The sequence below is a fragment of the Oncorhynchus gorbuscha genome, linkage group LG15, assembly GCF_021184085.1.
Source record: "Oncorhynchus gorbuscha isolate QuinsamMale2020 ecotype Even-year linkage group LG15, OgorEven_v1.0, whole genome shotgun sequence".
Lineage (NCBI taxonomy): Eukaryota > Metazoa > Chordata > Actinopteri > Salmoniformes > Salmonidae > Oncorhynchus > Oncorhynchus gorbuscha.
The window spans coordinates 53,452,239-53,479,166 of NC_060187.1; the positions used below are offsets into that span (position 1 = coordinate 53,452,239).

The window sequence follows — 26,928 nt, forward strand, 5'->3', positions numbered from 1 at the left end:
TAGCGGTAGGTTAATTCTCCATTCTCAAAAATATGTCCACATGTGTTCTCGTGGTCTCTAACCTCTGCTTCCTTAACAAAATCCAAATTGATACATCATGCACTTAAAAAATGAGGCAAAAGTCAGATCAAGGGGTTTGTTTATGGGGGCATGGTGACAAGGGAGAGGACCTTGTGATATGGGGCATCAAACACCCCAAGCTATAGAGGAATGAATTCAGGGGGAAGTATGATTGTTCAATTTGGGCCTGAGAGGAAGGGAGGGAGTTGATGATGAGTTTGTTTCCAGTAAAAAAAAGGTCAATGGTCTGGGTATTGACCACACGTTCAATACAGGGTTTCAGTGGAATAATCAATACAGGTCTAATGGCAGTGTCAACGAAAGAAGCCTGTCTCGGCAGGTTCGGCACAGCCAGTAGTGTTTCTGGGACACAAAACAACTGACCAGACACAACAACCTGAACGCATCTCATAGTCAAAAAATAATAATGAACAACGACGCCATATGGGGCATGAACAGCCCTGGAGCACATAGACTAGACTCAGTTCCTGCTCCACACACACACACACACACACACACACACACACACACACACACACACACACACACACACACACACACACACACACACACACACACACACACACACACACACACACACACACACACACACACACACACACACACACACACACACACACACACACTGTTTGGCATTTTACTGCACCCGCTATATGATTTTCTAAACTGTGTAAGTGACCGTTGACTTAAAATAGGGTGGGCGTGAGCAAAATAAACTGATGTTGTGTAATGGACTGCTGCTCTTGTTTGGATTGTTCAAGCCGATGCGGGAACAGTTGTCGATAAGTACGCTATCAATTGTTCCCTCCCAAAGACTGGTTCAAGTGACATGCATATTTCTTTTACGGTGTTTGTTGGATCCAGGGGTAGGCCCAAACTTCGAACATTTTTTCCTTCTTTTTTAAAACCTCTATTTAACTGTAGAAGTTAATCATTTGGTGTGATAATGGTCAGAGTCAATTAGTGCACTCAGACATTGTGCTAGTATGGCTAAGAGGCGGGAAAACATTATGCGAACTTTAATGGCAATTCATCCATAATATGAAATCAAGTGTCATGTTAGTTCATCCAGTCATAATGAATAACGATATGCTATTTACATTTAGTTATCCTATTTGGAATTGTCTGTCCTAATTTCTGACTTTGTACATGGGAGGCAAGGGGGGTGATCTAAAGACTGGGACGGGCTTATCAGGGGTGAAAGTGAAGATCGAGGGCGAAAAAGCAGAGCTGTTCCGTGTTTTCTGCAGAAGGCGAGAGTCCATTGTAGTCTATTACTCGTCGAGAGGGACATGTTCATGTTATTCTTATAACAAACACCCAAAACGCACTGTTTTGATTACAAGTGGCATCTAATCCTTAAAAGAGCGAGCACCACCTATAGGAGATCGAAAGTGGCTTTTTCATGGCTTTGTATGCGGATGCAACAATATGCGGATGGTTTTTACAGCATCTGGTACAACATCTCTGTTCACATGCGGCATTTTAAAAGGGATAGATAGACAGGAGATGCCAAACGTCGAGTCATTGGAGAATGAAAACCTACATTGAAAGATCACGTTCATCTTTGGCCATCACCACATGTTAAATGGATACCGAATGGGTAAATAATGACGCTTATTATTTTCAGTCATTCGATCATTTAAGTGGGTATAACAATAGCAGTCCTCTAGCACCTTTTCGAAATAGAAATGTAGCCACGCGATTTAACCCTGAAATCACAGGCAACAAACTCATCAATATGTGTAATGGGGGCAAGAAATATGTAAATATGATGTCCTTATACTGTAGGCTGGAAAACCGTGTTGCTTAATAACACGGCAAAACATACTTAAGTATTTTAAATGGATAGTCTCGATGGTGTCATTTTGGACATCCATTTTACAAGTTCTAACGTTTTTGTCTTTTTCATAGAGCGCAACATGTAGCCGATTTCCTGTGTGCACTGTAAAATCAGAAGTCCCGCAGAGTGCTCCGGCGTTATTATCAACTGAGGACAGAGGCGCAGTTTTCTCAAGCTAAATATTGGAAGGGAACGAAAGACATTGCTCTCGGGATCAGTTTGTCAACTGCAAAGAAGAAACGAATCTAGGCCTCTTTTGCAAAACTTGCAAAGGCTGTCCATATTTCCCAGTAATTTTCTTAAAAATCCCTGTTTTTTCCAACGTGGATTGCTGGTCAGGCGTTATCTCAGGTGGAGGGGCCACGATTCATGATCAAACAGCATCCCATATTCTTCACTTCTTTTGAGTTTTCACCATGGAAACCCCATGTGAACATTGGTGACGACCTTGATGCAATGAATATGGAGAGAATGGTGGCAATTTAAACAAAGTTTTGTATTCGAAAAGAAACAAAGCTATATTATTTCCCCCACTTTATTCTTAGTGAATTTTCCATGGGCTCCTTTTGCCTTAGGCCTAAATTTAGAGAACATTGGATTGGTGAATCAACTGACACTGTCAGAGGCGTGTAACTAACAAATATGTGAGCAAAGCTATTCTAAAGTGCAGATCCTGATAATCAAGACACTACGTGGGATTTAAAGGACATTCGTGACACCTCAGGGCAAAGGGTTCAGTTTACACACAGGAGAAGGGAAAGGGAACGGGAAAGGGAAAGGGAACCCGATGAGAGAGCACGATGTAGGCCTACGTTTGAACCTTACAATAGTACCTTGAGGAGTTTTACACTTGCAGAACTACAAACAGATTTCCACTTTTTTACGAAGAGGTCACAGGAAGAATACAAAACGTAGTCATTATTCATGATGCCTCGCAACCGGGCCTTCTCTGAGCCGGAGTACTCAGCAGAGTATTCGGCGGACTGCTCTGTGACCCTACCATCGGACCCAGGCCATGCCGTGGGGCGCTCGCACGAGGTAACGGTTCGCAGCCAAGGGTGCTGCCTCTGCCTCCCACGCTTCATGCGGCTCACCTTTGCACCCGAGTCTCTGGAGAACCTCTATCAGACCTATTTCCGGCGGCAGCGACACGAAACCCTACTGGTTCTGGTTGTGTTTGCTGCCCTGTTTGACAGCTACATCATTGTCATGTGCGCTGTGGTCTACACAGGCGAAAAGCTGGCCTCTGTGGTGGTGGCATCACTGGGCCTGGCATCAGACATCCTACTCTATGTGTTGTGCCGCTACGGCCTGCTACCCGACCGCATCTCGAGACGTGTGGTGCCCTACGCCCTGTGGGTGCTCATAGCGGCCCAAATCTTCTGCTACCTGGGCCTGAACTATGCCCGCTTCCACCAGGCCAGTGACACAGTGGGCTGGCAGGCATTCTTTAGCTTCTCCTTCTTCCTGACACTGCCCTTGCGGCTCACGCCCATTGTGCTGATCACATCTGTGTCGTGCGGGGTCCACACCCTAGTGCTGGGGGTCACCATTGCTCAGCAGCAGCAGGAGGATATCCAGGGGGCTGCTCTCGGGAGACAGGTGAGAGTGGGGATGGGGCTGAGGACACACCTTGGGTGGAGGATGAATTGCAGCGGGAGTGGGAGTGGGTGAGTTGTGATAGGGGAGGACGTTGCAGGTGGAGAGGGAGACGGGTAAGAATGGGGGCTGAAGACACATGCAGGAGGCGAAGGAAGTTGCAGGTGGAGTTGGAGACAGGCAGGTGTGTGTGTGGGGGGGAGGCACGGTAGATAGTAGGGTGGCAGGTAGAGAGATGTGAACATATCTTGTGAAGTAGCTCATAAAATAACTAGGAACAGTGCAACATGCCATACTTGCAACTCAAGGAATTATGAGCCATTTCTAGGGTATATACAGCAGATTTAATAATGTTAAAATGACAGTGCAGGTAAAGTCATGCAAGCTTTCCTGATCACAACAAATGGTGTGTTGTAATAGTTTCATCATGTAGAAGATTAGCCTCAAGTCTATGTACTATTTATGTCACATTATGCCCTGTAATTGTCTTACAGCATCTACAATGAGTAGGTGTTACTGATGAGTCTGCAAACAGGCTGACGGTATCAAATGTTTTGGTGACAGAGCAGAGGCTGGTGTCTCCTACCAACTAAAAGAGTCTTAGGTAGAATTATCAATGGCACAAAAAAAAGCCTCTGTGGTTTTGTCATTTGTCTATATTTGCTATTTTAAAGGTCATTCTCTTGTTTGACATCAATACTGTTCTCAAATGGTCCACAGTTTTTGGTTCTCAGTATGCTCATGTCTTTATCATAATGTCACATTAATCCAATGAGAGGCAGGCAGCCCAATAAAATGCCAACCACCCTATCAGAGCTTCAAGATGAGCGAATCAAAATATTATTCAATCAAAACAGTGCAGTATCCAAACTTTGTTTGAAATTGAACTCATCAGTAGCCACCCCATTGCAACCTATAAGAGTTTGGTAATGGTTTATTTAGAGTGCTGGTTTCTTTTTGCCTGTCTGCCATATTCATAGCTGCAGCAATTCAGTAAGATACCACTAGCCTAGATCATGATAAGTCTACACAAGGCTCCTCCCCACAGCGTTCAGAGTGTGTCCGTATGTCAAATCAAATTTGTATTTGTCACATGCTTCGTAAACGACAGGTGTAGACTAACAGTGAAAGGCTACTGTGCGCGCCTGTTTGTGTGTTTGTTATAGTGCAGGTGGTGTGTGCATGTCGTGTGTGTCTAATGACTCTGGCGTTCTCCAGCTGCTGGCCAACATAGTGATCTACGTGTGTGCCATCACTGTGGGCGTCATGTCCTACTACATGGCAGACCGGAAACACCGCAAGGCCTTCCTGGAAGCACGGCAGTCCCTGGAGGTCAAACTCAATCTGGAGGAACAGAGCCAGCAACAGGTGAGACTGACAGACTGAGACAGGGAGGAAGTGTTGGCAAAAACATATGGTGGGAGGACAGAGGGGCATATACAATATAGGGCAGGAGACAACATGTGCAGAGAGAGAAAGGTGACAGAGGTTGGTAGGTTTGAGTGGTAGGTTAGAGAGTGGGGGGCAATAAGGATCATGTGGCAGTGCCAGAGTAGTGCCCTGGTTTGAATGTATGTGATTCTGATTCAGACCTGTTTTATTTATGTTGAAGCCAAAGGGAATTGAAACAAAATTCTTAGTATCTACAGCTCCATTTGATCTTCTGTTAACAGTACACGTATACTAAGCTAATTACGTGTGTGTGTGTGCTTGTGCATATTTTGTCTGTTTGAGTTAGCACTGTGTCAGCAGTCATTTCCCCTCCCTCTCCGTCTCACAGCTGTGGCCATTGGGCATTCTTGATTGCTACTATTTATGGAACAGACAGTCACTGCTATATAGAGCTCAGAAAGAGGGAGAGCGCTGAGAGGAAACGGGTGATTATGGAAGTGAGGGAGAGAAAGAGAGACTCTCCCAGAATACTAATGGAGAAGCATGGGCTGCCGGGATACAAGGGCCGCCAGCCAATCAAGGAGCATCCGGTCGCTGCAGGTTACTATAGCGACCGGCCTCCTGAGACGATGTCCGCAGTAATCACTCTGCTGACTCGCTTGCCCATTTTATTTTGTCTCTCTCCGTCAGGCTTTGATAAGAACGTAGAAAAACCCCGCCACGTTATTTGTTTTCCTCCCTCCACGTGTGTGTGAACTCAAGGCTTTTGTTTGCCTGATGCGTTTGTGTTTTCCAATGTTTATGTTTCTGGTCTTGGGTCATCAAGGGTGGAATCTGTTCAGATGAGTGATAGTTTTAGGCCAATCAGATTTGTGTATAGGGACAGTGCTTTTAACAGGGAGAAAAGCTATAGGTCTATATGTCTATGTACTGTGTAATATGTGATTATATATCTTGTTTGTCCGTTGGATGTTTATTATTTTATCAGGGAGTCATACTGAGACCAAGGCCTCTTTTACAGATAAGCCCTGAATTACAGAAATGACAGAAAACACACACATCAAAATGCAAGCAGAAAGAAACACGGTTGTAAAATACAAACACATTCATCAGTAATAAAAAATAAAAAATAGTAAATAAGGTTCTCAATCAGCTTACTGAATTTCCCTAGAGACACCCAGATATCAAATGTAAGAACATTTTGAAGATTATTCCATAAATAAGGTGCAATGAAACTAAAAGCTGATTTACCTAACTCAGTAGCAACCAAAGGATTTTCCAGAGTTAGCCATCCCTGAGACAGAGTGTGGTAACTCGTATGTCTAAAGTTTAGTAAAGAAGTTAGGTACAGTGGGACGTTTTGTAAAAGGGCTTTCTAAATAAAAACATAGCAATGTATCAACCTACGTGACATCAGAGGGCCAACCAATTGTCTGTCGGACCCCAGTAAGACTAGCTGTCGCTAATGGGGATCCTAATAAATCAAAAGAATGCAGTGACTACGAGCACAAACATTTTAGCCCGTATTAAAGCGCAGTGCACTATGTTAAACTGCATCTAACAGCTTTAATGAAGTGGCAGCTGACTTCATATAGATGATGTCGCCGTAGTCTAGGACCGATAGGAACGTAGACTGAATAATCTGCTTTCTACTATTTAGCGAGAGGCAGGACCTATTTCTATAGATGTTATGAGAATTTTGTTCTCAATGATCATAAACTGAACTTCACTTAAAATACTCTGTCTATTACTAAGAATTTGTAAGGTTCTTATTGAAATGAAATATACAGAGGCCAGTTTACAATAGTTAGTTAGGTTTATTAGCCATGCTCATGGGGGGCATGTTTTGTACATGTTTAATACAAAGACATTCCTTTTATAACTTTCTCTTACCCTACACACATACATACACACCAACATAGGGATTTTCTCATGAGTTTCACCACAGTTTATTACCACTCAGCTGACAGTTCCAGTCTCCCCCAGATACGAGAGCTCTGGAGGGGCTCACCCTGTCCTATCTTATCTTCCCCAGAGTTACAGCCGGGTCAGTTCAAACATAGGTTAATGCTTCTCTTCGTTTTATTTCGACACACACATACATTCCTTTCTTATGTTAAATGTATACATCATTTAGTCATTATTCTTAAAAATCATAACAATAGAAGACCATTTTTATTATCAGCTTCATAAACTCATCAATATGCTTTTTAAAAGACAGCTTTAAATCTAACCAGATATTTGTAAGCAGGGACACAATCAATATGGACACTATCCAAATGACATGCTTCAATCATCAGAGTTGTTTCTATGTGCTCTAGAGAACAGTTTTACCTGCATGCAATACTAATTCCATGGTCAATAAAGTTTTTCTGTAATACAATGAAGGAAGACTGTAGTTCAGATAGAGCCTGCTCAACCGTGGGAGCAATAGCACAACAGTATCATCGGCATACAAGTGCAGTTTCTTCTTCTTTAAAAAAAAAAACATGTCGATATATTGTTAATGTTAAAAAGCACAGGGCCAGAATCGACCCCTGTATGACACCTTTCGTAATATCCAGGAAACCTTATTTAACACCATCAGTAGATATACACATTGAGTTTTATCTGTCAATACATTTTAAAACCAGTTACATGCAAGCTGGTCTAGGTCAATTGAGGAAAGACTCTGAATTAGCCATGAGTGATCAAAAGTATCTAAAGCCTTTTATCCATACAGTTAACTACATCATTTATAACTCGGGATCCAACAGAGATAGAGATGCTGTGAGCTGGTCTAAAACCCGACTGATGTACATTTAGAATACATTTTAAAAAATAAGAAAGATCTTATCTGAGAATTAATCAAAGATTCTAATATTTTAGCAAGGCAAGAAAGTTTAGAAATAGGGTGATTTAATCATTTAGATCACAAGGGTCTGCACGTTTGTGAAGGGGGGAGTACATGGGCCGCCTTCCAAACCTTGGGGATAGTACCAGATATAATCGGCAGGTAAAAAATATGGGTTATTGATTCAGTAATCAGTGGGGCAGAGAGCTGAAGCAAGAATGGATCAAGAATATCAGCCCCAGTGGATTTTTTTTACCAGTCTTAAGCAAGGCATTTAGCACATCACATATAGTAAATTGTTGAAATGAAAACAAAGATTCACTAGAAGTTGATGGGTTAACCATCGAGGCTGACAGAGGAAGAGCAGTTGATTAACTTACCAGGGTCAATTTAACCACAATTTCTGGCAAATAAAAAGCCTGCCTGGATAAAATGATGATTAAAAGCATCGCTTATCCCATTCTTCTCAGTTATGATGCCAGAGTCACACAGAACTTGCTTAGGCAGGGAAGAAGAGGAATTTGTATGCTTCAGTGCATTTAGTGTTTTCCAAGATTTTGAAGGATCACCAGCAGTTGGATATCGAGTTTAAAAGGCAGTTTGATTTAGCTTTCTTAATCAAGACAGTACATCTGTTTCGCAATTGTCTGAAACATTTCCAGTCCTTTTTCCTTGCTTTGGCAAAGGTTTGATTTCGCATCTGAATGAGCTCAGATTAGAGGTCGACCGATTAATCGGAATGCATTAATTAGGGCCGATTTCAAGTTTTCATAATAATTGGAAATCTGTATTTTTGGATGCCGATTTTGCCAATATTTATATATATATATATATATATATTTTTACAACTTTATTTAACGAGGCAAGTCAGTTAAGAACACATTCTTATTTTCAATGACGGCCTAGGAACGGTGGGTTAACTGCCTTGTTCAGGGGCAGAATGACAGATTTTTACCTTGTCAGCTCAGGGATTCAATCTTGCACCTTACGGTTAACTAGTCCAACACTCTAACCACCTGCCTCACGAGGAGCCTGCCTGTTACGCAGTAAGAAGCCAAGGAAAGTTGCTAGCTAGTATTAAACTTATCTTATAAAAAACAATCAATCAATCATAATCACTAGTTATAACTACACATGGTTCAAAATCAAATCAAATTGTATTTGTCACATACACATGGTTAGCAGATGTTAATGCGAGTGTAGCGAAATGCTTATGCTTCTAGTTCCGACAATGCAGTAATAACCAACAAGTAATCTAACTAACAATTCCAAAACTACTGTCTTATACACAGTGTAAGGGGATAAAGAATATGTACATAAGGATATATGAATGAGTGATGGTACAGGGCAGCATAGGCAAGATACAGTAGATGGTATCGAGTACAGTATATACATATGAGATGAGTATGTAAACAAAGTGGCATAGTTAAAGTGGCTAGTGATACATGTATTACATAAGGATGCAGTCGATGATATAGAGTACGGTATATACGTATGCATATGAGATGAATAATGTAGGGTAAGTAACATTATATAAGGTAGCATTGTTTAAAGTGGCTAGTGATATATTTACATAATTTCCCATCAATTCCCATTATTAAAATGGCTGGAGTTGGGTCAGTGTCAATGACAGTGTGTTGGCAGCAGCCACTCAATGTTAGTGGTGGCTGTTTAACAGTCTGATGGCCTTGAGATAGAAGCTGTTTTTCAGTCTCTCGGTCCCAGCTTTGATGCACCTGTACTGACCTCGCCTTCTGGATGATAGTGGGGTGAACAGGCAGTGGTTCGGGTGGTTGATGTCCTTGATGATCTTTATGGCCTTCCTGTAACAACGGGTGGTGTAGGTGTCCTGGAGGGCAGGTAGTTTGCCCCCGGTGATGCGTTGTGCAGTCCTCACTACCCTCTGGAGAGCCTTACGGTTGAGGGCGGAGCAGTTGCCGTACCAGGCGGTGATACAGCCCGCCAGGATGCTCTCGATTGTGCATCTGTAGAAGTTTGTGAGTGCTTTTGGTGACAAGCAGAATTTCTTCAGCCTCCTGAGGTTGAATAGGCGCTGCTGCGCCTTCTTCACGACGCTGTCAGTGTGATTGGACCAATTCAGTTTGTCTGTGATGTGTATGCAGAGGAACTTAAAACTAGCTACCCTCTCCACTACTGTTCCATCGATGTGGATAGGGGGGAGTTCCCTCTGCTGTTTCCTGAAGTCCAGTTGTTGTTGCCATCCTGTACCTGTCCCACAGATGTGATGTTTGGATGTACCGAACCTGTGCAGGTGTTGTTACACGTGGTCTGCCACTGTGAGGATGATCAGCTGTCCATCCTGTCTCCCTGTAGCGCTGTCTTAGGCGTCTCACAGTACGGACATTGCAATTTATTGCCCCGGCCACATCTGCAGTCCTCATGCCTCCTTGCAGCATGCCTAAGGCATGTTCACGCAGATGAACAGGGACCCTGGGCATCTTTCTTTTGGTGTTTTTCAGAATTAGTAGAAAGGCCTAAGTTTTCATAACTGTGACCTTAATTGCCTACCCTCTGTAAGCTGTTAGTGTCTTAACGACCCTTCCACGGGTGCATGTTCATTAATTGTTTAAGGTTCATTGAACAAGCACGGGAAACAGTTTTTAAACCCTTTAAAATGAAGATCTGTGAAGTTAATTCGTAAAAATCGAAATATCTTTGAAAGACCGGGTCCTGAAAAAGGAACATTTCTTTTTTTTGCAGAGTTTATTAACAATCAAAACATATAGCCCAACGTTTGTAGAACAACTAAAGTTACAATATTAACTCTAAATTAAGCATATAGGAGTACCTATTTCTTTGTTAACCGCTCATCACAGAAGAGCCGCGTCCGCACTCCCTCAAATCATTTGGAGAAAATATCCTTTCTATTTTATTCAGCTTTGTTCAATTGTATTCTTTATACTATAAAATAATGCCATGGAATTCAAAGCAAATCATGTCTGCTGAATGAACTAGTGTAGCCCACAGCCATTTGGCATAGCCAGATCAGGACCTAACATAAGGAAAACTCAGAGTATGCTCTTCTGTTCTTCTGAAATTTACTACATTTTCTAAAATAGATCATGGATTTATTGTGAAGGTGGGGTCGTTGTCCTGTTGGAAGGTGAACCTTCGCCCCAGTATGAGGTTCTGAGTGCTCTGGAGCAGGGTCTCATCAAGAATATCTCTGCGCTTTGCTCCGTTCATCTTTCCCTTGATCCTGACTAGTCTCCCAGTCCCTGCCGCTTTTAAATTTCCCCACTGCATGATGCTTCCACCACCTTGCTTCACCGTAGGGAGAGTGCCAGGTTTCCTCCAGATGCGACGAAGTTCAAACTTGGTTTCATCAGACCAGATAATCTTGTTTCTCATGGTCTGAGAGTCCTTTAGGTGCCTTTCGTCAAACTCCAAGTGGGCTGTCGTGTGCCTTTTTACTGAGGAGTGGCTTCCGTCTGGCCACCCTCCCATAAAGGCCTGATTGGTGGAGTGCTGCAGAAATGGTTGTCCTTCTGGAAGGTTTTCCCATCTCCACATAGGAGCTTTAGAGCTCTGTCAGAGTGACAGTCTGGTTCTTGGTTACCTCCCTGACCAAGGCCCTTCTCCCCTGATTGTTCAATTTGTATGAGGGGGCCAGCTCAAGGAAGTCTTGGTAGTTTCAAACTTCCTTCATTTAATAATGATGGAGGTCACTGTGTTCTTGGGGACCTTCAATGCTGCAGCAATGTTTTGGTACCCTTCCCCAGATCTGTGTTTCGAGACAATCCTGTCTCGGAGCTCTACGGACAATTCCTTTGACATCATGGCTTGGTTTTTGCTCTGACATGCACTGTCAGCTGTGGGACCTTATATAGACAGGTTTGTGCCTTTCCAAATCATGTCTAATCAATTGAATTTTACCACAGGTGCACTCCAATCAAGTTGTAGAAACATCTTAAGGATGATCATTGGTAACAGGATGCACCTGATCTCAATTTTGAGTCTCATAACAATGGGTCTGAGTACTTATGTAAATAAGGTATTTCTGTTTTTTATTTGCAAAAAATTTTTACATGAAAAAAATTGACAAGGGGAAACAGTTATTTTTTAAATCTATTTTAGAATAAGGCTGTAATTTAACAAAGTGTTGAAAAAGTCAAGGGGTCTGAATACTTTCCAAATACACTGTTTGTACTTTTTGAGCACATCTATTGGTTGAAGGGTGATAGAAGTAGATATAAATGAAAGTGGAGGCATTTGGGATGGCAACGGACAGTTTCCTTTGGACAGTTTCCAACTGACGTTTCCTTTGTTATAGAAAGTGGTTTGATCAGGTCACTGAATCTTTTATGATTGAGTCATTGATTGATTCTGCTGCCAATCACACACAATTCCGTGCCTTTATTGTAAGCTGTGCATGCGTCTATTGAGGCTCTTTAGAGTCTCCTCATATAGACTGAAACATCACCACTCTCCCTGTCATCCACAGGAGCGTCTCTTGCTGTCCATCCTGCCCAAGCATATAGCAGACGAGATGTTACAGGACATGAAGAAGAAAGAAGCCAGTCAGACTGGACAGAAGGAGATGCAGCAGTTCAACACCATGTACATGTATCGCCACGAAAACGTCAGGTAAGACTATAGACCTATGGCTAGGAGAACATAACTTATAGAGTATACTATGTTATATAACACAGAGGCAGGATGACGTCATGACTGCATGTAAATCCCCTTTCTCCTTCAGTATTTTGTTTGCCGACATTGTGGGATTCACTCAGCTGTCATCATCATGCAGTGCCCATGAGCTGGTCAAGCTCCTCAATGAACTGTTTGCCCGCTTTGACAAGCTGGCTGCCGTGAGTCACACACACACACACACACACACACACACACACACACACACACACACACACACACACACACACACACACACACACACACACACACACACACACACACACACACACACACACACACACACACACACACACACACACAGAGACATACATATATTACTTACAGACTAAAAATGTATATTGGTTGGCATGTATACTAATCTTTTAAACAGATGTATTTATAGGTGAAAGTTAATTTAAATGAATAATCACATCATTTCACATACAGATGAAATCACTTATTTGAATGTTCCAGCCTCTACACTACCTCACTGTGTGTGTGTGTGTGTGTGTGTGTGTGTGTGTGTGTGTGTGTGTGTGTGTGTGTGTGTGTGTGTGTGTGTGTGTGTGTGTGTGTGTGTGTGTGTGTGTGTGTGTGTGTGTGTGTGTGTGTGTGTGTGTGTGTGTGTGTGTGTGTGTGTGTGTGTTTCTGTGTGTGTGTTTCTGTGTAGAAATACCACCAGTTGAGAATAAAGATCCTGGGAGACTGTTACTACTGCATCTGTGGCCTGCCAGACTACAGAGAGGACCACGCTGCCTGCTCCATCATGATGGGCCTGGCCATGGTGGAGGCCATTTCGTGAGTAGCACCCAATGGAAATGTGGACTATATAAGCTTTAAAGTGGTTTGTGGTATTGGCTGCATGTGTCAAAGGACATCATATTCACCCACTTAGGGCCAAAGGGAGTATACTAGTGTAGGACATATTACTTTCATGTGCTGAAAACAGGTCTGACATCTACAGTATCTGGATAAATGCTGAGAAAATAATACACAATTCATATTTTCTTTAAAGGTTTGATGCGCTTTTAAGTCCAAACCTTTCAGTATTCCGATTGACTTCCTTTTCAGACGTGTTCACATCTCAGAGGTCCTTCTGTACTTGTGGTGAATAGCGTGTCATTTGAGATTTGCACATAGAGTAGGAATAATGTGATGTGCTGGAGGCAAAACAAATGGTAGGGGAAAGACTGGCTAGGGAGGTTCTTCTTGGCTTTGTGTCACGGTGACTGGGTTGTCCTGTAGGTATGTTCGTGAGAAGACCGGGACAGATGTGGACATGCGTGTGGGGGTACACACTGGCACTGTCCTGGGGGGCGTACTGGGACAGAAGCGGTGGCAGTATGACGTCTGGTCCACTGACGTCACCGTGGCCAATAAGATGGAGGCGGGGGGAATACCGGGGTAAGAAGGAACTGGTTAAACCCTTCTAAGTTATTACATTTTCCCAAACTCTATTTACAGATCTTTACTACAACCTTAGATGACGCACAGGCAAGATTTACCTGCCTCATGCACTCATATTTGTCAAAGGTGTTTGTGCCCAATACAAACCCTACATACCAATACAAAATGTATTATTGCTAGCGATAAGTTTTGAAGTCTGTCAGGATATGTTGATGTACTGTATATCAAATAAGAGGGTGACAGCAGGAATTATTCAGTTTGTAATAGGGAGGGCATAGGGTCAGCCTCCACCCGCCCTGCCATTGATATGCCAGGCTCTCTGACCTATAACCTATAACCCCTGACCTTTGTGGCAGGCGTGTGCACATCTCCCAAGCCACCATGGAGTGTCTGCACGGGGAGTTTGATATGGAGCCGGGGAACGGGGGGGACCGCTGTGAGTACCTGAAGGAGAGGGGCATCGACTCCTACCTGGTGGTGGTGCCCAAAGGCCCCCTGGGAAAGAACGGCATCAACGGGGTGGTGAGTATTGCCTCAGCACCTAGTTTTATTCGACCTTTATTCTTACAGGTTCGTCTCACTGAGATAAAACCCCTGTAAAACTTTCTTTTACAACCAGGTAGTAGTTACTAAGAAATAACTTTTGTCTGTAACTTTGGTACCAGTCACCAATTTAGTTGAATTCTTTGAGGTATTTACCAGCGTAGTTTCCTAGTTAATACCATGAAAATACCAGGTAAGTAACAGCTTACAACAGGCTGCAAAAGAAAGCGTTGCAAAAATGTCAATATTTTCTTCTCTCCAGATTCCTCCTGTCAACACACCACAGTCACTGTAACACACCTCACATTCTCTCTCTCTCTCTCTCTCCTCCTTCCTGTCTCTTCGTTTCCTATCAGAAGTTGTCTGTGATGTCATCCAATGGGAACTCTCCATTGTTGATCAACACCACTGAGTGTAATGGGAGTGTCCACACAGCCTGCACCACACCAGACGAGCCAGAGGAGCTGGACACACGGGTAACATATGACCTATACTGTAACCCCTAACACACAGGATTGCAACTCTGTGTCTTACAAGTGCACATTGTGTGCAGTCCTTTGTTCCAGTTTAGGATTAGTACACCTATTCAAATGATTAACTAATCATTGTCTTATATTTAGACCTCGATATGTAAATTCAGGGGTGTGCTGGCTAGTACAAAAACCTCCAAGTACTTTGGCTGTCTCCAAGACAGGAGTTGCTCCAACGTGTGCTACCTTCTCCACTTCAAACCTGAATGAAGAGTGGCTACTTCCAGATTCTCCACCCTTCTCATTAAGTGTGCACTTGCACACTCCCCATCATGGATCTAAAAGCATTGGATTGGTGTAAGTATTGGCTGGAGAGAGTTTCGACCATTGTTAAATCCACGAGGGAGTGTGTGCAAGTGCACACTTTAGAAGAAGTGTGGAGAATCGGGGTGCATCCAGTGGGTGGTGTAATGACAGAACAGGAATGCCACCTTGTGACTCCAGGTGGTGAACCCTTCGTTCCCCAACCCTCGGCGGAGGCTGAGGCTGCGGGACCTGGCCGAGAGGGTGATTGATGCGCAAGAGAACGAACAGGAGCTCAACAAACTGCTCAATGAGGCACTGCTGGAGAGAGAGACCGTACAAGCGTGAGTAGACCGAGAGTGAGAGTGAGGGTGTGTGTTGGGTTACAAGATTCCAGGAACTTGAAATAAATTCCCTGCTTTTCCTGAAATCCTGTTTGGCGGATTCTGGATTTCATGCTTATTCCCTCCTGATTCCGGGAATCACCTAGCCAGGCATTTTTGGGAAAACCAGGGAATTTATTTTAAATTCACAGAATTTTGCCAGCCTGTGTGTATCTATGTATGCGTGTGTGTGTGATAGTCATAGAGAAAAAACCAGTAGCAGAGGGTGTGTGAGTGAGCCTTGTGCAGCCAGGTATGAATCCTATGGTCTGCCCTGTCAGTTTGAAGGGGAAACGCACCAACCGTCTGTCCCTGCGCTTTGTGGACCCTGAGCTGGAGACCCGCTACTCTGTAGAAAAGGAGAAGCAGAGCGGAGCTGCCTTCAGCTGTTCCTGTGTAGTGCTCTTGTTCACTGCAGCCATGGAGGTCCTCATAGACCCTCGGTGAGTGCCCCTTAACACTCTGTCTCTGTCTCTCTCTCTCTCTCTCTCTCTCTCTCTCTCTCTCTCTCTCTCTCTCTCTCTCTCTCTCTCTCTCTCTCTCTCTCTCTCTCTCGTGTTTCTTATTTTCTGTGTGGTCTTGCGGTTGACAGAATGATAGCAAACTACGTGACCCTAGCTGTGGGAGAGGTCCTGCTACTCGTCCTAACTGTCTGCTCTCTGGCGGCCATCTTCCCTCGAGTGAGTTCCCCTTCCCCCCACTCCACTATCACAAGCCTTTCAGAGCGAGCAACAGTTAACCCATAGCCAAATCATATTTTATCATAGAACATTTTCCACAACATAATAAATCTGTAGATATGAAGATATTTGTTGTGGTATACTCTTGAGTAAAAATAAGGTAGTTGTGATAGTGGATCAACATATCGTAGTTAAATAACTTCGATGTGCTAAGCATCTCATGATGCTGTGCATTTGATGTGTACATACACTCCCAATGTTATGTAAGCTGAATGTGGTAAAGAATGTGTCTAATCAGCACCCCATACGTTCGTTCTTTTGTCACGCATCAGCACTTTTGATCTAACCTCATGAGCCAGGTCATGGAAAGTCACATTTATTGACTGCTACAGACAGTTATGTAGCTACCACTATCGACTGCTACTATCACCCTAACGGCAACACTCCTCCCCCATCCCCACATTGGCCACAAGGGTTTTGGACCCCGTGCACTGTATCTGTGCACTGTGTGCGCACAGACACACACACACAGACACACAGACACACACACACATACAGTGCATTCGGAAAGTATTCAGACCCCTTGGCTTATTTAACATTTTGTTAAGTTACAGCCTTATTCTAAAATTTATGAAAATGTTTCTCCTCATCAATTTGCACACAATACCCTATAATGACAAAGAACTAGAGAATCTTGTGAGTGCCTTTTGGAAAACTCCAAGCGGGCTGTCATGTGTCTTTTACTGAGAAGTGGCTTCCATCTGGCCACTCTACCATAAAGGCCTGATTGGTGGAGTGCTGCAGAGATGGTTGTCCTTCTGGAAGGTTTTAACCATCTCCACAGAGAAACTCTGGAGCTCTGTCAGAGTGATCATCGGGTTCTTGGTCATCTCCCTGACCAAGGCCCTTCTCCCCCGATTGCTCAGTTTGGCCGGGCGGTCAGCTCTAGGAAGAGTCTTGGTGGTTCCAAATTTCTTCCATTTAAGAATGATGGAGGCCTCTCTGTTTTTTGGGGACCTTCATTGCTGCAGAAATGTTTTGGTACCCTTCCCCAGATCTGTGCCTCGACACAATCCTGTCTCGAAGCTCTACGGACAATTCCTTTGACCTCATGGCTTGGTTTTTGCTCTGACATGTACTGTCAACTGTGGAACCTTATATAGACAGGTTTGTGCCTTTCCAAATCATGCCCAATCAGTTGAATTTACCACAGGTGGACTCCAAACAAGTTGTAGAAACATCTCAAGGATGATCAATGAAAACAGAATGCACCTGAGCTCTATTTCGTGTCTCATAGCAAAGGGTCTGAGTATTTATGTAAATTAGCTCCCGAGTGGCGCATTGGTCTAAGGCACTGCATCTCAGTGTTAGAGGCATCACTACAGACCCTGGTTCAATCCCGGGCTGTATCACAACCGGCTGTGATTGGGAGTCCCATAGGGCGGCGCACAATTGGCCCAGCGTCTTCTGGGTTAGGGGAAGGTTTGGCCGGGGTAGGCTGTCATTGTAAATAACAATTTGTTCTTAACTGGCTTGCCTAGTTAACAATCTATTTCAGAATAAGGTATTTGTGTTTTTTTTATATATATATTACAAAAATGTATATTGTGTGTAGATTAATGAGGAAAAATATAATATAAAAACATAAGTTCACAAAACGTGGAAAAAGGGAAGTGGTCTGAATACTTTCAGAATGCACTGTACACACATAAACAAACAGATAAACAACTACTACATCGAGGGCGAAATGCATGTCCATGTCGACATGTCTGTGCCTGTCACAGTACAATGTCAACCACATGAACACCAGAAACCACACACACTCACATATACATTTACATTACATTTAAGTCATTTAGCAGACGCTCTTATCCAGAGCGACTTACAAATTGGTGCATTCACCTTATGACATCCAGTGGAACAGCCACTTTACAATAGTGCATCTAAATATTTTAAGGGGGGGGGTTAGAAGGATTACTTTATCCTATCCTAGGTATTCCTTAAAGAGGTGGGGTTTCAGGTGTCTCCGGAAGGTGGTGATTGACTCCGCTGTCCTGGCGTATACATATACAATTCACCCCAGAACCATTTAAAAGAGCTTTTAGTGCTACATAATGAAATGCTTTTACCTGAAGCTAAATGGACCAGGTTATTGTTCAGCTGCTGAGAGAATGTACTGTACCCAATGAGATCAGATTTAACCTTGGATATCTGAGTCCCCTCGCGCGACAGTAGTTCCACTCCAGTGACTATTCTTTATCTATGGAAAATCAATCCCTGCACATCATAGATGTTCATAGAGAAGCCCTCTGGTTGGACTGATGTATGACTCCTAATGGCATGATTGATGGTTCAATGAGGGAAACCAATATGGCTCGTCCTCGGTTTGTCACAGCTCATCTGAAATGACCGTTGACAGATACAGCACTATATAGTAGTATACTGTACTGTCACTAACATGAAAGTCACTAAAAGAACAGATGTAGGCTCTTAATTTGAACACCCTGTTTTAAGGTCACCTTTATTTAACTAGGCAAGTTAGTTAAGAACAAATTCTTATTTACAATGACGGCCTACTGTTGCAGGAGAACTTTCCTGCAATGCAGGAAATGTACAACTTGTAGTGTATTTGAGGGTTAGAAATGCTTCTGGAGTTTACAACTGACATTTCAGACTTGATTTTCTCTTATGAGAAATGCATCAATCCCGACAGAAATGTCCAATAACTATAATCCACATAATATATATATATATATTTTTTATGCTGTAGCAAACTGGCGCAAATGAATAATCTTCATCTGTACAAACTCACTCGGAGAAATACCCTGACCTCTACTATGGTTTCCATCTGACGATGCGTTTGAAAACTGAACTTGATTACGATGATGATTACAATTGTATTACTTTGTTGGTTACAGCGAGCAAATACGGCCGTCACCATCAATCATAGTTAAAACGTTTTTCATGTCCCGCCATTGCCCCACATATACCACAGGTGTCATAAAAGAGTGTTGTAAAACATTACTCAGAACCACATCGATACAACAATGGTGATGGTGGTGATGATGATGATGATGATGATGATGATTTTAAGGAATACCTAGGATAGGATAAAGTAATCCTTCTCACCCCCCCTCCCCCCCTTAAAATATTTAGATGCACTATTGTAAAGTGGTTGTTCCACTGGATGTCATAAGGTGAATGCACCAATTTGTAAGTCGCTCTGGATAAGAGCGTCTGCTAAATGACTTAAATGTAAATGTAAATGATGATATATATTACTGGTAGTTCACGTGACTGGTTAATGAAATTTCTGTTGATGACCAACATGTTATTTTTCCTCCTAGATATTCCCTAAGAGGCTGGTGTCTTTCTCCACATGGATCGACCACACCCGCTGGGCACGGAACACATGGGCCATGGCAGCAATCTTCATCCTCACCATGGCCGACATTGTGGACATGGTGAGAAACGTTCATCGTTAGTCCAGTAAAAAAAAAATCACAACACTGAGAACAATGGCTTTCTGGTGTTGAATTATGCAGTAGCATGCCAACACACAAGCCTTCCCATAAACCATGGTTTTGCTTAAGGGTCCGTTTTTGGTATTGACATGCATGCATACCATCCATATGCAACAGCACGCATTGCAGTTAAATGTTTTAAATTCATAATAAAGCCACAAGATGGGAGTGAAACCAAGGATTTTTAAAAGGGGTCCAGGTAAGTTTGGAGGAAGCACTAGAACTCGATTGAGTGGTGTCTCGGGCCTTGCATTGACATTTGGCCTCTATCCCCTCTCTGTCCACGCCCTGTAGCTGAGCTGTCCCCGTCCCTCGGGAAACACCACAATTGCACCTCCTTCCTCTGTTGTCCAATCCGGGGCAGAGGGCTGTCTGGACAACCCCAAGTACTACAGCTACATCGCTGTGCTGGCACTCATGGCGACCACCATGCTGGTGCAGGTCAGCCACATGGTCAAGGTCACACTCATGCTCCTCATCACCATAGCGACGGGCATTGTCAACATCTACAGCTGGAGGGACATATTTGACCGCTACGATATGGCCCGCTTCCAGGACTACAGGTGGATGTGGTTGTGGTGTTATAAGCTGTAGAACAGGTGTGGGTGGTGGTCATCAGTTTATGGATGTGTGGTCATCATTTCTTTTCAATTAGTAAAACTGTAATTGGAATTTCAGTTGACTGAATTGAAATGAAATTAACCGCAACTCTGATTGCCATGTTTAGTGTGATATTGCTGTTCTGTAAACAATGTGAGCATGCCGGTGGTTTCTGATTATCTCTGTGCTCTGTTTTTAGGTCTTACCTGGTTCCCTCCAAATATGCCATGACTGTGATGATCTTCATCATGATGATCAGTTTCTACTACTTTTCTCGACATGTAAGTTGCTGTGGCAGAAATCTACTAGTTATATACCTTCCAACCGCACTAAGTCATCACTAGCTTCTCTATTTTACACATGTTCTGCTTCCTCTCCATTCTTGTTAACCTCCCCACCTCTATTTTAACCTATTTCCTGTCTCCTGCCACCATGTCCCTGACTTTAGGTGGAGAAGCTAGCCCGTACTCTGTTCTTGTGGAAGATTGAGGTCCATGAGCAGAAGGAGAAGGTGTATGAGATGAGGCGCTGGAACGAGGCGCTGGTCACTAACATGCTGCCAGAGCACGTAGCACGCCACTTCCTGGGCTCCAAGAAAAGGGACGAGGTGAGACAGCTTTACTACTGTAGAGGCAGTACCTGGTTCCCCCTTCATGGTAAATATACAGTGCCACAAAATAGTATTTGCCCTTTCTAATTTTCTCTACTTTTGAGTAGGCCATTCAAAAATGTTGACTTGTTTACCTTTTAGCCATTTTCATGTAGACTTTGTGTTTTTCGGATTCTCATCTTGCTGCATGACCCATTTGTACTTCAGCTCACAGACTGTAGAATGATCTGATACAGAGCAAAATTCATGGTTTGTTCTATTAAGGCAAGTCGTCCAGGTCCTGAGGCAGCAAAGCATCCCCAAACCATCACACAACCTGCTTGACCGTTGTTATGAGGTTCTTACTGTGGAATGGAGTGTTTGGTTTTTGCCAGGCATAATGGGACCCATGTCGTCCAAAAAGTTGACTAAAGTTATACTTTTCAGTCATCTGTCCATATAACATTCTCCCAAGAGTCTTGATGATCTTCCAGTTGTGTTTTAGCAAACATTTAGGACCATATGTGACCAGAATTGTCACACTTTATTGCCCTGACCGTTCGAATAGCAAAACAATTATAATAGATGTACGAAACATGTGAACACTAAGTGTACAAAACATGAGGAACCCCTTCCTAATATTGAGTTGCACCCCCTTTTTCCCTCAGAACAGCCTGGACTCTATATGGTGTCGAAGGTGTTCCACAGGGACACTGGCCCATGTTGACTCCAATGCTTCCCACAGTTGTGTGAAGTTGGCTGGATGTCCTTTGGGTTGTGCACCATTCTTGATACACACGGGAAACTGTTGATTGTGAAAAACCCAGCAGTGTTGCCGTTTTTGACATACTCAAACCGGTGAGCCTGGCACCTACTACCATACCATGTTCAAAGGCACTTAAATATTTTGTCTTGCCCATTCACCGTCTGAATGGCACACATACACAAACCATGTCTCAAGGCTTAAAAATCCTTCTTTAACCTGTCTCCTTCACCTTCATCTACACTGATTTGAAGTGGATTTAACTGGTGATATCAACAAGGGATCATAGCTTTCACCTGGATTCACCTGGTCAGTCTGTCATGGAAAGAGAAGGTGTCCCTAATGTTTTGTACACTCAGTGTATATATATTTTTTAAAGGCACATTTTCTCCTCTGCTCCTAACTGCATTGTGCTGCTGCTGCAGGGAGTGGGGTGTTGCCTAGGCAACCGAAGCCTTGTTTGCTACAACACCTTGCATGTTTCAGCAAGGAGCAACAAAGTTTCATCACGTTGTAGAGTCCATGTTACAGCAGAAACTGACTCAACTGCACGAATGGCCGGCCATCCTGTCTTCCGTCAGCTGGTCGTTCATATACAGTACCAGTCAAAAGTTTGGACACACCTACTCATTCAAGGGTTTTTCTTTATTTTTTACTGTTTTCTACATTGTAGAAATATAGCGAAGACATCAAAACTATGAAATAACACATATGGAATCATGTAGTAAGCAAAAAAGTGTTAAACAAATCCAAATATAATTTATATTTGAAAGTCTTCAAAGTAGCCACCCTTTTCCTTGATGACAGCTTTGCACACACTTGGCATTCTCTCAACCAGCTTCACCGGGAATGTTTTCCAACAGTCTTGAAGGAGTTCCCACACATGCTGAGCATGTTTGGGAAGACTCATCGCAAACCATCTCAATTGGGTTGCACTGTGTGGGGGCCACGTCATCTGATGCAGCACTCCATCACTCTCCTTCTTGGTCAAATAGCCCTTACACAGCCTGGAGGTGTGTTGGGTCATAGTCCTGTTGAAAAACAAATGATAGTACCACTAAGCTCAAACCAGATGGGATGGCGTATCGCTGCAGAATGCTGTGGTAGCCATGCTGGTTAAGTGTGCCTTGAATTTTAAATAAATGACAGACAGTGTCACCAGCAAAGCACCTCCACACCATCACACCTCCTCCATGCTTCAAGGTGGAAACAACGCATGCGGAGATCATTCGTTCACCAACTCTGCGTTTTACAGAGACACGGCGGCTAGAGACAAAAATCTCAAATTTGTAATCATCAGACCAAAGGACAGATTTCCGCCGGTCTAATGTCCATTACTCGTGTTTCTTGGCCGAAGCAAGTCTCTTATTATTGGTGTCGTTTAGTAGTGGTTTCTTTGCTGAAATTCGACCACGAAGGCCTGATTCACGCAGTCACCTCTGAACAGTTGTTGATGAGATGTGTCTGTTACATTTATTTGGGCTGCATTATGAGGTGCAGTTAACTCTAATGAACGTATACTCTGCAGCAGAGGTAACTGTGGGTCTTCCTTTCCTGTGGCGGTCCTCATGAGAGCCAGTTTCATCATAGCGCTTAATGGTTTTTGCGAGTGCACTTGAAGAAACTTTGAAAGTTCTTGCAGTTTTCCGGATTGACTGACCTTCATGTCTTAAAGTAATGACGTACTGTTGTTTCTTGTTGCTTATTTGAGCTTATCTTGCCATAATATTGGCTTGGTCTTTTACCAAATAGGGCTATCTTCTGTGTACCACCCCTAACTTGTCACAACACCACTCATTAAGGAAAGAAATTTCACAAATTAACTTTTAACAAGGCATACCTGTTAATTGAAATACATTCCAGGTGACTACCTCATGAAGCTGGTTGAGAGAATGCCAAGAATGTGCAAAGCTGTTATCAAGGCAAAGGGTGGCTACTTTGAGTAATATAAATTGATTTGTTTAACACTTGTTTGCTTACTACATGATTCCATATGTGTTATTTCATAGTTTTGATGTCTTCACTATTATCCTACAATGTAGAAAATAGTAAAAAAATAAAGAAAAAACATTCAATGAGTAGGTTTTGTCCAAACGTGTATATATATTTATTTAATGGATATGACAGTTATTTAATTGTCATGATGGTCTTCATCCATAGCCATTGGTTATATGGTAATTGTGCCAGCCCTAGTAAATACATAAGTTTTAAGGCAGTCAATGTGAAGTGGGACCAATACATGTATAGTTCCTGAAGTTGAGAAAGAGGTATCAGCCACGGTCACTGTGTGCGGTGATCAGCCCCCATGTTATCACAGTGGTACTATCAAGGCACAAGGAGAGACCCAAATGCAGACACAGGAGGCAGATGGTTGGAGTCATACAATGTTTATTAATCCAAAGGGGTAGGCAAGAGAATGGTATGTGGACAGGCAAAAAGGTCAAAACCAGATCAGAGTCCAGGAGGTACAGATTGGCAGACAGGCTCGTGGTCAATGCAGGCAGAATGGTCAGGCAGGCAGGTAGAAAGTCCAGAAACAGGCAAGGGTCAAAACCGGGAGGACTAGAAAAAGGAGAATGCAAAAAGCAGAACGGGGAAACCGCTGGTTGACTTGGAGGAGGTGGAGACAATCACAAGGACAGGTGAAACAGATCAGGGCATAACAGGTAAGGTTTGTTTAGCTATTGCAATGGTTACAGCTGGAGTTATACTCTTGAGTTATCTATGTCTGTTAACCCGAAATGTATGCCCCTTCCAGGAGCTGTACAGCCAGTCATATGATGAGATTGGGGTGATGTTCGCCTCCATCCCCAACTTCTCGGACTTCTACACAGAGGAGAGCATCAACAACGGGGGGATTGAGTGTCTCAGGTTCCTAAACGAAATCATCTCCGATTTTGACAGTGTAAGAAGCTCATAAATGCATAATTTCATTTTGTGACTTGTAACAGTCGTGCAAATGTTGGAACGAGCTTGCTATAACGATGGAGGTACTGTATGTTATTACTCCCTATTCCCGATGCATGCCACTGTATAGGAATTAAAGATGCTGCCTAACACTTTGAGACTTGACCTTTCAATCCGTGACCTTTAACCTCTGACAGCTCCTGGACGAGTCTCAGTTCCGCTGCATCACCAAAATCAAAACCATTGGCAGCACCTACATGGCAGCATCAGGTGTCACTCCCAACGTCAGCAACGGCTACGCCTGTCTGAAGGTCAGCTCATTACCATGGTCATCAGCCAATGGGTCTGGGTCAGGGGAGGCTTAAACTAGCCGTGTAAACTACATTAGGTAAACTCCTATAGTATGACATAATCATGTGAACTCATATAGCTAAACAGCAGAACTCCTGATGAACTCAGTCTAGAGCATCTTCTACTGTTTGTCAGAAATGTGATCTAGAGCTTTAAGTACTGATGTTTTACCCTCTGTAATTGTATGGGTGCTGATGATCGTGGTGGTGGTGGTGGCGGTGGTGGTGGTTGTGATCAAATTAATTCACTTAACTTGATGATGATGATGAAGATGGTTAAGGTAGAGGGCTCTGTTGTGCAGAAAGAGGAGCTGACTGACAGAGAGCGCTGGCAGCATTTGGCAGATCTGGCTGACTTTGCTCTGGCCATGAAGGTCACGCTCATGAACATCAACTACCAGTCCTTCAACAACTTTATGCTACGCATAGGTCAGTGCTAACCTTTCAGCCATATATTTTAAGGTGAGAAGAGAATGGAGAGCGTGTCCTAGTTTTGTACTGCATGCATATCATGTATCCCATACTTCCTCCTCTCCCCAGGTTTGAATAAAGGGGGGGTGCTGGCAGGAGTGATTGGCGCCCGGAAGCCTCACTATGACATCTGGGGCAACACTGTGAATGTGGCCAGTCGCATGGAGTCCACAGGGGTCATGGGTAACATCCAGGTAAGGCCTCTCCATAACAGGGTGCGACCAGATGCAAGTAGTGAGGTGACAACCAGACAATCAGTTATAGCTGTAGCGCATTGGCCCGTAAGGTCGTTGATGTACCTGATTTCAGGTGAGGACTGAGCAAGAACACTTGATAGCCTACAATGATTGATGCATTGCAGTCACCTGCAAGATCTCAAACCCACATATAGTAATCTGATACCCGACTGCGCAGTCGATGATGTGGCATGAAACCATTGGTTGACTGAAATGTAGTCGGCCTGGAATGCAGCCATTGTCTCCCAGATGGCTATAATAACACAAGAATAATCCTACTTTGTTTGATTACTATTTAGATCGTGGGATGTGACATCAGGGAATATCTTTAAGTGGATTACCAAATCTGGGCAGAAAACATGTTGGCTGGATCTGTATGCATATTGAGATTCATCACCTAAAATTCAATGTGATTCTGCTTCCCCCAGGTGGTGGAAGATTGCTACCACATCTTGAAGGAGTACGGATTCCGTTTTGTGAGGAGGGGACCCATCTTTGTGAAGGGGAAAGGAGAGCTGCTTACCTACTTTCTGAAGGGTAGAGAAAAACAGGGATCCTTCATCAACGGCTCCTCGGTCACCCTGCCACACCAAGTGGTGGACAACTCCTGACCTGCGTGTCAACGCTCACAGAAACACAAACGCACACACATAATCAAAAATATACATTCTAATGTATAAGTGAGATCTGAAATAATGCTTATACCAACACTCCATCTTTCAGAATTGCAAAGAATGTAAGAGGATATGTACATCTTGCAAAGAGAGAAGATTTGTCCCGCCTCCCCCACCCTGCCTGTTCAAATACTTTTTTTGCAAACTACAAAGCTTTTCAAAATAATGCTCAGCTACTTCCACTACAGACTTATGAACACATATCACACTACTGTATAGTTACACATATTTACACACATTCTTAGACAAACACTCTTCAGACACAGACCGTCTGACAAACACATTAATGAATTCACTACAATGCCATCACTCAAGCCAGATGCAGCCAGGCTGTTGGACTAAATGCCTCATTTTGAATACGTTCCCCCTTTTACAAAATTCTTTATATTTGGAAAATAATGGATTTCATTGTGTTTATTACAGTATCTCCAAACTGCTTGGAGATGAAGATGACCTGAGATAAGATGGTAGAGTGTTTGAAAGTTAATGCAGTGTGTGTGTGTGTGTGTGTGTGTGTGTGTGTGTGTGTGTGTGTGTGTGTGTGTGTGTGTGTGTGTGTGTGTGTGTGTGTGTGTGTGTGTGTGTGTGTGTGTGTGTGTGTGTGTGTGTGTGTGTGTGTGTGTGTGT

At 43.3% G+C, this 26,928-nt stretch overlaps 1 protein-coding gene across 2 annotated transcripts; it reads left to right on the forward strand.

The window, feature by feature from the left end:
- The first annotated feature begins 1,289 nt into the window (after positions 1-1,289).
- On the forward strand, positions 1,290-26,446 carry LOC123997492 (adenylate cyclase type 3-like). Of its 2 annotated transcripts, none has more exons than XM_046301787.1 (21): positions 1,290-1,684; positions 1,996-3,526; positions 4,742-4,891; positions 12,214-12,356; positions 12,469-12,580; positions 13,072-13,199; positions 13,647-13,805; positions 14,165-14,330; positions 14,708-14,827; positions 15,326-15,468; positions 15,789-15,950; positions 16,100-16,187; positions 19,535-19,651; positions 20,006-20,274; positions 20,511-20,592; positions 20,760-20,918; positions 24,422-24,568; positions 24,768-24,881; positions 25,223-25,349; positions 25,461-25,585; positions 26,056-26,446. In XM_046301787.1, the coding sequence occupies exons 2-21, from the start codon at positions 2,849-2,851 to the stop codon at positions 26,236-26,238; spliced, it is 3,372 nt and encodes a 1,123-aa protein (XP_046157743.1). In that variant the 5' UTR covers positions 1,290-1,684; positions 1,996-2,848; the 3' UTR covers positions 26,239-26,446. The 2 variants fall into 2 exon arrangements, with proteins under 2 accessions (XP_046157743.1, XP_046157744.1); XM_046301788.1 differs by having other exon boundaries at positions 14,711-14,827.
- Positions 26,447-26,928: the final 482 nt, after the last annotated feature.

Bases quoted from the DNA above. Each gene is read 5' to 3' on its own strand.
- LOC123997492 (XM_046301787.1), top strand. From the start codon at position 2,849: ATGATGCCTCGCAACCGGGCCTTCTCTGAGCCGGAGTACTCAGCAGAG. The intron at 3,527-4,741 runs GTGAGAGTGGGG...GGCGTTCTCCAG, and splicing joins GGGCTGCTCTCGGGAGACAG to CTGCTGGCCAACATAGTGAT. The intron at 25,586-26,055 runs GTAAGGCCTCTC...TGCTTCCCCCAG, and splicing joins GGGTCATGGGTAACATCCAG to GTGGTGGAAGATTGCTACCA.